General features: G+C 39.3%; 2 protein-coding genes across 4 annotated transcripts; both read left to right on the top strand.

Annotated features, from left to right (window-relative positions):
- Window positions 1–22: 22 nt before the first annotated feature.
- On the top strand, window positions 23–4483 carry smim7 (small integral membrane protein 7). Of its 2 annotated transcripts, none has more exons than XM_054603191.1 (6): window positions 23–111; window positions 1025–1178; window positions 1389–1430; window positions 1514–1566; window positions 1655–1745; window positions 3288–4483. In XM_054603191.1, the coding sequence occupies exons 2-6, from the start codon at window positions 1153–1155 to the stop codon at window positions 3301–3303; spliced, it is 228 nt and encodes a 75-aa protein (XP_054459166.1). In that variant the 5' UTR covers window positions 23–111; window positions 1025–1152; the 3' UTR covers window positions 3304–4483. The 2 variants fall into 2 exon arrangements, with proteins under 2 accessions (XP_054459166.1, XP_054459167.1); XM_054603192.1 differs by lacking the exon at window positions 23–111 and adding an exon at window positions 817–837.
- Window positions 4484–5490: 1007 nt separating this feature from the next.
- LOC129094569 (mediator of RNA polymerase II transcription subunit 26-like) lies at window positions 5491–10339 on the top strand. 2 transcript variants are annotated; one of them, XM_054602799.1, is made up of 3 exons: window positions 5491–5833; window positions 7132–7206; window positions 7309–10339. In XM_054602799.1, exons 1-3 carry the CDS (start codon window positions 5762–5764, stop codon window positions 8878–8880), a joined length of 1719 nt encoding a protein of 572 aa, XP_054458774.1. In that variant the 5' UTR covers window positions 5491–5761; the 3' UTR covers window positions 8881–10339. The 2 variants fall into 2 exon arrangements, with proteins under 2 accessions (XP_054458774.1, XP_054458773.1); XM_054602798.1 differs by having other exon boundaries at window positions 7129–7206.
- Window positions 10340–10597: the final 258 nt, after the last annotated feature.

Raw genomic sequence — 10597 nt, 5'->3', positions numbered from 1 at the left:
AAAACATCCCACAATCCGGATCAGATCCTGCACCGAGGCTGCAGCAAACATTTGGTGATATCACCGGCTGTTTACATTCTTACAGATGATGCAGACATGTTGTTATTAAAGGTGCAGTATTGTCGAACCTACCTAAACAAACATCAACCGAATTGTATGTGTTTTACAATTTATTTGATTTATTTATCTTTCTATTTTTGCTTATTAATCATTTTTGAACAATAATCGGAGCAACAACCTCCCCAACCAAAAGGGGGCGCCACACCCATCCATTTGAAAACCTTGCGTCTCCAAAATGTCTTAAACGTATTTTACACGCTCTTGTTTTATAAGATGGGTGAAAATGTAATTGTCATCTATCGAAATTATCCTTCCACTGAACGTCCTTATTTTGAAGTAAGAGCCATTAAAATGTGTTCAGCAAGATGCTTCAGCCAAATTGCCTACAATTAAGATAATTTGCCCCTACCCTCTCTATACGTCTTCTTTAAAAAAAAACTGCATCTGACATTACTATCCGAGAAGTCCTCAGGGGATTTGATAGCCTAAAATGGTTGGAGGAATGTCTCAACCAAATGAGCATGTAGCAAGTCCTTCAAATTATTTAAAAAACACAAAGATCCCCAAATGTGTTGGCAGATGGGGACCAGCTGTAATAAACAAAAATAATAAAATGAAGTTGTTCAGCTCATTTTTCCAGTATCATACAGGTGGATGTATGGTTTATCGTATGTGACAGAATTAAAAAGCAGCTATAAAACCAAAGACAGCGAATCTACCTCTGCAGGCATCAACCTGCTGTTGCTATTACGTTTCTTGTCTACAGGTGACGCTCAGGTATGGCATTCATTTTATGTGTGAATTTTCCCTAAGTCAGGTCTTTCAGGTAGAATTGTTCAGCTGCTGTATGTTGTTGTACAGTCGCCTTAACCCCAACCTTGCTTCTGAGTATGACCTTTATTATTTGTTGTTGCTATAACTGAAACCACGTGTACCCCTGTGTCACCTGCACAACGCTTCGCAGGACAACCTGACAGCCACTCATCCGGGCACAAAAACCCACAGACAGATCTCTGTGACGGTATTGGTCACATTCCTGATTGCGTGAACGAACCCGGAAGTGAATCGTCCCTGTGATGTGATGTGATCAAAATGATCGGAGATCTGTTGATATTCGGGTAATTTGTTTGCTGTCATGTTTCACATCATTTTACAATTGTATTTCATGGAAATTATCTCTTTGTGTGCGTGTTATTGTGCAATACGTTGCTGGTTAGACGGGCGGTGTGTCAAGCTAGCTAAATAACAGGCTAGCTCTCTGCTAATGCCAGCTCACCAGCTAGCATTAGCTCAGATAAACAAACAGCCTGTCGCTCTGTGCTCTCTAGGACCTTACTGGTGAATGCAGGGGCTGTGCTGAACTTCAAGCTGTGAGTATTAACGTGACGGTGACACCGTTTAAAACCTCACATCAGAGCTGAAAAGATTAAGTTTAACTGTGGATGTTTTGCAGCAAAAGGAAGGAGTCTCAAGGATTTGGAGATGAGTCCAGATCACCGACGACAGGTGTGTATATGGGCATGACAAACCACAAAAGGCTGTGTGCCATGTAGATGCAGTTCTCAAAGCTCAGCCATTTAAATCTGTCTTTTAGGTGACAACATCAGAGAGTTTCTGCTCAGCCTGCGATACTTCCGGATCTTCATCGCTCTATGGAATATCTTCATGATGTTCTGCATGGTCCTGTGAGTAATCGATATGAAGTTGATACTGGTCATGAAGCTGTAGACATGTAATGGTTGGTTGGATAAGGAACAGGCTGCATTGTTTTGAAAAACACTGACATTATTGTGCTGATTGGATTTTGTGAGTTTCTGTCCCTAAATTTCATTTTAATTGATAGAATTCTTAGCCAACATACAGTACAGTCAAAAGTTTGGACACCTTCTCATTCAATGGTTTTTCTTTATTTTTATTTTTTATTTTTTTCTACATTGTGGATTAATATTGAAGACATCCAAACTATGAAGGAACACATATGGAATGATGTGGTAAACAAACAAATGCTCAACAAACCAGAATATGTTTTATATTTTAGATTCTTCAAAGTAGTTGAATGAGAAGGTGTGTCCAAACTTTTGACTGGTACTGTATCTCATAAAAAAAGACCAAAACCAACAATTTATTCATCCTACTACTACGCATTGTCTGTGAGGCTGAAGACATAGTACTTAAACTATGAAAAACACATTGTTGAGCCAAGCTGTTGCATTGTCTAACATGTTTATTCATTATGATGAACACTGTATTTTATTTTGTGTCATTCCCTCATACACCATCTTGGTGTTGGGAACCATCACTAGAGCACCAAATGTTTATTCATTCACATTTGAAATTAGTCCCCAACATATACGCAGTTTACTCCTGTTTAAGTAACTTTTGCTTAAAAATACAATGGCCAGCTATTTTAGGAAATTACTGAGCCTTTTTACAGAGGAAACTATATATCTCTGATCCGTTATTGTAGATCTTTTTGTTTTATTAGGAACTAATTGTCTAGGGGTGGCACAGACAGGGTAGGAAAGTCGAAAAGTACTGCGATGAGGATTAATGCTGTGTTGGTTTTCATATGAAATTCGTTTGTTTGACAAATTGATAGAAAACGCCAGCGTTATTCTTTAAATAATAATCTCTATGTCCACTTTCTGTCCCTGTTAAATCTAAACATTCTCTGTGAAAGTAAAGAAATATGGTACCTTGTATTACAAATTTAATTTGACACATTTTCAAGTAAGAGCAACACATTAAATTGTCTTGTTACTAGGGTAGGGTATGTTTTGGAGTTAAAGCCATAATCCAAATGGAATTAAACAAAAAAGGACCTTCAACAACTAAGTCATTTTTTTCAGATTCTGTAAAAAGTTAGTTGACAGCCATAATGTTTGTAGTACAAATACCTTTAACTCATGAAGTAATATTTCAGGCAGAAAACAGAGCTCTATTTTTACATTTGACCTATGAAAAAACACAAATGATTTACATTTTTGATAAAATGTTTCAAGTAGGAGAGTGAAACTACTTCCCAGTGTGAGATATCTGCTACACATTAGTTATTTTGTGATTTTTTTTAATATTTATGTTTGCAATCCTTCTTTCATCCTTCCTTCTTGTTCAATTGTGCTTCAGTTTGGGATTCCCTAAATGTGCCACAATACTTTTTCAAAGATTCCTAGAAATTGATGGTGTTGTTGCTTATCTAACTGGCTGATTTTCTTCAATCCTGACAGATTGTTCGGTTCTTGATCAAAATTTGTGGCAACTGGACCTCCATCAGGATGCTGATTCTCCAATGTGGATGCTATAAACTTCTCCCTAATCGGAGTTTAACGTTATTTTGGCCCTTTAAACTGTAATTAAGTTGCATTTTCTCTACAACCCCAAATTGTAAATCTGCTTCTGGCTGTACAGGAATTTATGAATTGCTTTATTTATTTTGTCGTAGAGAAGTTGTTACATTTGTACCCCCCCTAATGTAACTGTAACTGCACCAGCACCATTGCCTTTCCTGGATATGTATTGTAATTTGCCGCTGCGCTTCTTTATGGAACTTGAGGTTTTTTTTCTCCAGCCTCTCAGTTTGCTTTTAAACAAAACAGCATGGTTAAAAATTATGGATAACTTCACTGTCAGGATGTAAAATGTTTTTATGAGACTTTTTATGTGTGTCATCATTAAAGGTCCCGAAGTAAACAGATTAACTAAAGCAGGGGGAGAATCTTGTGACTTACCAAGATCATCTTGCTTAAACATTCTCTCTTTTACTTGCACACCTGTCACAGTTCAGCTTAATTCACTGTTTTCACGGTCGCTTAATGAACTCTACATCTCCTCTGTACAAACAGCTACAAATGTACGCACCAGCTGTTATGATCTAGTGTAGTGAAGGTCGATAGAGACTATGTTAATGCAGATTTAAAACAGAAAAAAAGAAGCCATTTCCTTTCATTCTGGGACTGGTGCTGTAATAACATGTATATGCCCTACAATGTAAATGTGTCCTTATTCCCAACTATACAAATACACAGTTTTCTTATCCAAGGTCTGTTAATTGACTTGTATGGTTATGCCTGTCTATTGTCACAAGGGATGCTTGAGCCTATTCTGACCTCATTACACATTAGATACAGTTTTGTCAATGTTATAAACTGATGCCATGAATCTTCCTCCTAATAATACTTAATATATACTACAGACTAATTGTATACAGTATGTACTGTACACTCATCTCACTATACAGTTTGGGGGAGTTTATATTAAAAAAAATAACATACTTTGCTGTCATATATATTTTATATTAAAATTGAAACTGCTACTTTAGACTGTCAATGACAATTAAATTGAACAAATAAAGTAAAATTGTCAATTATCTCTTAATAACAAAAAGGTCCTTGGCTTTTGTAATGTATGTATGGAAATAAATAGAATGAATGTCAAGTTCTCTGTGTGGACTCAGTTGGGATCATTTCCTCGAGAGATATATTTCTCCGCTCACTCTTTGAGGATTGCAACCACTCTAGTCTTGTATTGTTGTGTCAGATCTTATTAACACTAGTTCTTCAAATCCCAACGAGGCACCAGTGCTATCAAGTGGCAGTGAAAGAAAGGAGCAATACATATGAGATATATCAATATAGATTTTTTTTTAAATAAAATCAAAATCCTTTTTTTTAATAAGGGTGAGTTAATAATAATAATAATAATAACTTTATTTATATAGCACCTTTTAAAAACAAGGTTTACAAAGTGCTTCGACAGACAAGCCAGCAAAACAGTGCAATAGAAGAAACATTAAGAACAATCGTTAGGATAAAACTAAACAAGAAACAAAATGAAATAACAAGTGACAATCAAACAAACGAACAAAATAAATAAAATCAAGTGAAATAGGTCAAATATAGTAAACGAATATAAGATAAAATACTAAAACCAAATGAAAACGAAACATTAAAACGACATCACATAAAAGCCATTCTGTAAAAATGTGTTTTAAGAAGTGATTTAAAAGAGATTACTGATTCTGCAAGCCTTATCTTAGTTGCAAATAAATATTCATATTCATGTATTTCTTTTTTTAATACAAATGTTTTGAAGAGGAATTTTGTCTTAACAAGAATTGCATTTAGGATTATCTTAAGATATAAATCTGATATATCTTTGAATGAAAGGTTTTGCATAATATTTATAATTATCCGAATCCTACCTGCATGTCCAAAATATGGTTTTGGAAACTCTAACGGGAATCTGTTACAGTATGACATGTAGGAATGAAAACCCAAACAAAACACAGAGAACCTTTGTCTTGCAGACCACACTATTGTTTCCTTTGACGCGACATCCTTCACATGGGGATCTCTCTCAGAACGGATCGGATGTGAACAATTGGTTACGTAAAAGTCTCCCATCATGCTTTGCGAGAGCGCTTGACAAAAAGCCCGATGAGAAGAGCGGAGAGGAGGAGGCTACCAGCCGAGGGGGGGTAGCCGATTCCCGGAGAGGTTTTCTCACTGCCCCGTCGTCCGAATTATTAAAATCGTGACGGCAGCAAATGAAAACAAAAATAAAAGCATCATAAAACATGGTGCTCGCTCCCGGAGAAGACCTCCCGTCGGGCCTGTGAGTGTCGGCTGGTTCGCCGTCGCCGCCTCCTCTTCGGGGGATTCTGCTGTCTTGAGTCCGTCCTGACCCGCGACACCGCCAGGCGATGACAGCGGCTACAGCCACTCCGCAGGTGATGAGAGACCGGCTGCTGCAGGCCATCGACGGCCAGAGCAATGTGAGTATAGCCGCTGGTTTCCAGAGGACGAACTGGGCGCAGAAAGGCAGACAACAAGGCCAAGCCGACTCTGGGTTGACCAAGTGGGGGCAGGCAGTCTCCGGCGAGTTGGTGTTTCCCTGCTAATTAGCTGGCTAACACCACTAGTGAGCCAAAGTAACTAATGCCGGGCATTCCTGCGCCTAGCTGTCTGACTGCTGCTGGCTAAGGTTGATGCAGCCATGTCGGCTTACTGTGCACACTTAAAGGGACTGGACACACTAAACTGAGCTACCAGGTAGGAGGTAGATCCATAGGTAGGTCCCTTTAGTGGCAGGGACATTGATTCATTGGGGCTTTCAGTAGGATCAAGTGATCTTCACATAGATTTAATTATCATCCATACTCTTCTCCATCATACAGTCGATGAGTTTCTGATGATATGTTACAGCACTTTTCCATGGTTCAGCCAGACTGCAACGCATCCAGTGAATATTAAGTTTTGCAGTGTGCCTCTGGTTATTTGCTAGTCATCCAAAGATGCTGTGAAAACACAACTGCAATCTTATAAACTTGATTAACTGAAGCTTGGAGATGATATTTGCTTTAACTTTGGGAGACATTTAAGCATGACATTTTGTAGTATAGTGTATACTTCACTGCTGCGTTTAAAGATTTTAGCACATAACTTAATGAGCTGATGTGTTTGATTGTAGATATCCTCTGCATAATAATGATCATACAGATGCTTTCAGATGGTGTTAAGGGGGGCTGATATGATGTATATTAATAATCTCACAGGAATGTGGTTTTGGGCTAATCCAGCTAATTAAATGCCCAACATAAGTATTTCATATAACATTGATGCGGCATTACTAATTAACAACTAACAAATCCAAGATTGCCAAAAGCCACCCTCATTGATTAACAACATTGCCTGCAATGGTACATCACTACTGGAGATATTAAAGGGGGGTTCTACCACAGTAAAGTAATCTTCTATCTTACTTCTATCTTCTTGTGGGAAAAAATGTTATATTTGCATACAATCTCAGTTTGTCATATTAAGCCTGAAACCAGTAGAAGTACTCTTGACATCCAGGTGCACATCTGAAAGTCTATTCAAATCATGCTTTGACCTTCTAACGGACTTTCTTTCTATTTCTGGAGAACTTATATTAATTGGACCTGTAAGGTTCTGAATCACAAATTGCAACATCTACATAGAAACAACTGTACGTGGCCGCTGTTGTTGTAATGCTGACAATATTTTGATGTGTCAGTATTGTAATATATCAACTTATGCGTCTTTTCAGCAGATATGCAACCTGGTGGTAGTTATGGAGGTGATCTCCTTTTTGGAGAAATATCCTATCACCAAAGAGGCACTGGAGGTGGGTTACATTCAGACATACACTATGTGAATACAAAATTACATGCAGTTAAATCCTTTCTGGTCATTGTGGTTTTTTAATACAAATCTTATCTCCTGAAAGGAAACCCGTCTTGGCAAGCTCATCAATGATGTCCGGAAGAAAACCAAGAATGAGGACCTTGCAAAAAGGGCCAAGAAGCTCCTGCGAAACTGGCAGAAGCTAATTGAGCCCGGAAAGGGTGAGGTGTTGTCCAAAGGTCACAGCGGTGCATCATGGTCTTCCAATGGTGGTGCTCATCCCTGCATCTCCACCACAGCTGCAACCACACCATCAGGTAAAACAGGTCCAGAGTTGAAGAACAGAAATGACTTCAACAACTGTCACTCGCCGAGGGTGGAGAAACCGAGCAACAGGAAACGTAAGGGTGACCAGAAGGAAGGACAGCTCTTACCAGCCAAGATATCCAAAACTACTCTTAATGATAAGATACAAAACTCCAAACAGCTGACAACCAATGGAATTGGTGGTAGCTCTGAAGTTTTTACGGATACTCATGCACATCAGCCTTTGGACAGGGAGATTCCTGAGCCTTTGGACGGTGAAAGGCTAAATAAAATCCCAGTCAATGCTGTTAAACCTCATCCAAGTGCCCCAGGATACATCAAGCCTCCTAGCACCTCTTCTTTGCTAAAAGCATCAGTTTTGCAGCAACAAGCCAGACAGGAGAAAGCTTTCTCTGGGGGGCAGCATCGACCCAGAAGCCCACGCTGTTCCCTGCACGGTCCTCAAACTCCAAAACAGGAAGCAGGTGTCAAACAGGCTGCGTCACAGGCACAGGTTCTTTCTATCCCCGCTGTGAGGCCTGGGTCTGTGGACACCTCTGGGCTGGAGCCTTCCACTCAGCCTTTCACTGGTTGTGTTCAGGGTTTGCACACAGGCGGTTCAGATTTGGATTCTCAAAGCAGGCCTCCCAGTACGTCTCTTCCCAAGTCTTTTGCCTCGTCCTGCAGTGATGTGCTCGGTTTGGAAGACGATGGTACAGTTAGCAATACAGAGAAAAGGAAAAGACAGAAATATAGGCCTAAGGACCATGTGATAAATTTAGATGGAGAGACCGTGGAGGATGGCACTAAACCTGTCAGGTTAAAAGACAGGAGACTGACATTTGACCCTGTAACAGGACAGATAAAATCCTCCTTTCAAAAGGAGTCTTGCCAGGAGGGGGAGATCAGACCGGCCCACAGACCTGAGTCTCAGGGGTCAGAACAGCCGAAGCAGAATCCTACAGTCTCTCCCAGTCCCTTCCAGCAGACCGACTGGAAAGAGCTGTCGAGGAGCGAAATCATCCAGTCGTACCTTAGCCAGCAAAGCAATGTGCTGACATCGTCAGGCGCAAACACCCCTGGTGCACACTTTTTCATGACAGAGTTCTTGAAAAAAGAGGAACACCGAAGTACAGATGTCAAGAAAACACACGTGTTGGCACCAGAGCTCCCAGCCAGGGATTTACCGGGGGTAAGCAGAGAGGTCGTCAATGAAGACCTGAACAGATTACACAAGCAGCACTGGTCCGGGGTTAACGGTTGCTATGACACAAAGGGTACTTGGTATGACTGGACAGAGTGCATCTCTTTAGACCCGCATGGAGATGAGAGCAGGTTGAACATTCTGCCGTACGTCTGTCTGGATTGAAACTGAAGTAGGGTTTCTAAATTGGAAGTTGTAAGATGCCTTCCTCGTACGGCGGAGCAACTCTGCGCGTGTGAAGGTTTTTTATATCAGTGTACGCTGCTGTTTCACACCATTGGTGAAAGTGGAATCAGTGTGCTGCCTGCTTGGCTGCGTGTGGAATACAGGGGGTTTAATCAGTGTTTTAGGAGTTTTTGGACATGTGTGTTAGGACGGCACGAAGGAACGAGGCTATGCATTATCTGACCATTTAGTTGTGGGTGTTCCCAAAACCTGCCATTCTTTGTATGGGAAAGGACAACCCATTAAACAAACATTTTATTTGTGTTAAGTTATTCACATGCCCCATTGAATGTGACTTAACTTAATTGTGTGCATCTACCTACATCTGGTCCACAGAGCGGTCTCATTTATTTTAAATTTTTGTTACATTTTTAGTTAAAGTTTAAAAAAAAATGGGAATAACCAACTCAAACACCTTTCAATAGGGAGTAGTAAGCTACATAATTGGAGCGGACAACAAACCGATACGCCTGCCAATAAGGTATTGTTACGATTGCTCATGCATATTGAACGCTATTTAGCTGTTAAAGCTGAAATGAATGCTACCTTTAGGTAGCTATCATCATTACCATTGGTTTTAACAACTATCTACTACTGTGAACAACTTTTATCATTACACCTTTAGAACCGCTGTTTACCCATCGCAAAACTGTCTCTTGCAGCCATTTTTAGCAGAAAAATAACTGACAAATCAGCTTTAAAACATTTGACTATTGTTCTTGTGTTGTTAGGTTTGAATGCTGTTTAATAAAGTGACATGAAACTGCCAGATGTGACTGTTCAGTTGGGGTGTGCGAGAAAGAAAGGCTAGTATGGTGGTTGAAAAATGCACGTCGCTGATAAGAAATGTGGCTGTCATGTATGATATTTATTTCTATTTACATATTCATTTTAAGATTTATATACATGTTCAGGCTCCACAAACATTTTTGTTAGATTTTGTTTTATTCAGAATTGGTTCAGTGATGCTGCAGTGACAGTCCAACCTTTTCCTGCTGATGCGCCGACCTACCTTACACAGGAAACTGTCCAAAATGACACATTCTGATAATGTGAACTTTATTTTATACTTGCCTTTTCCCTTTACTGTGTATTTAGGCTGTAAAATATGAATTTAAATTGCAGAGCAGTTAATGCTACTAGCTTGCATCTTTGTACTGTTCAGGAAGAAATGAGACATAAATTGACATGCTGGATAAAGTACTTAATATCATTCCTGTAGATATTGTTTGCCTTATGGAAACCTGTGTTTTCACTAAAGACAGAGCCTTAGTGAATGTGAAGAAATTAGCCTTTTGTGTTCCATCGAATGCAGAAGAGAAGATATTTGCTACTAAGTCCTTTAAGTGGACATGTTGATATGTGTTAATAAAAAAAGCTGAAGGTATTGTCATTGTCTACTTTGTTCTTGTTTACTGCTTGCTCTTTGCAAATACTTGCATTAATCTAACTGACAAATTAATTTCCACACTCTGTTTATACTCAGAAGTTGTTGGCAACAACATTCCTATGCTCATGAAAACATTGAACAGTTCACAATGCACTCTTTAATGCAATTTGCCGCCTGTACGTGCAGTTGTAGCTGATTTGTTCAATTAGTTCAAAATAAAAATGGTTGGCAACTATTTTATAAATACCATTATTTTCAAATTAATCT

Source organism: Anoplopoma fimbria, chromosome 8, assembly GCF_027596085.1.
Source record: "Anoplopoma fimbria isolate UVic2021 breed Golden Eagle Sablefish chromosome 8, Afim_UVic_2022, whole genome shotgun sequence".
Classification (NCBI taxonomy): domain Eukaryota; kingdom Metazoa; phylum Chordata; class Actinopteri; order Perciformes; family Anoplopomatidae; genus Anoplopoma; species Anoplopoma fimbria.
The sequence above is the reverse complement of the archived record's forward strand: the minus strand, read 5'-3'. Positions and strand labels throughout refer to the sequence as shown.

Excerpts from the sequence above, each read along its gene's own strand:
- smim7 (XM_054603191.1), top strand. The coding sequence starts at position 1,153 with ATGATCGGAGATCTGTTGATATTCGG. Across the intron at positions 1,431-1,513 it reads GCTGTGCTGAACTTCAAGCT|CAAAAGGAAGGAGTCTCAAG; the intron begins GTGAGTATTAAC and ends GATGTTTTGCAG. Across the intron at positions 1,567-1,654 it reads GTCCAGATCACCGACGACAG|GTGACAACATCAGAGAGTTT; the intron begins GTGTGTATATGG and ends TCTGTCTTTTAG.
- LOC129094569 (XM_054602798.1), top strand. The coding sequence starts at position 5,762 with ATGACAGCGGCTACAGCCACTCCGCAGGTGATGAGAGACCGGCTGCTG. Across the intron at positions 5,834-7,128 it reads CCATCGACGGCCAGAGCAAT|CAGATATGCAACCTGGTGGT; the intron begins GTGAGTATAGCC and ends GCGTCTTTTCAG. Across the intron at positions 7,207-7,308 it reads TCACCAAAGAGGCACTGGAG|GAAACCCGTCTTGGCAAGCT; the intron begins GTGGGTTACATT and ends ATCTCCTGAAAG.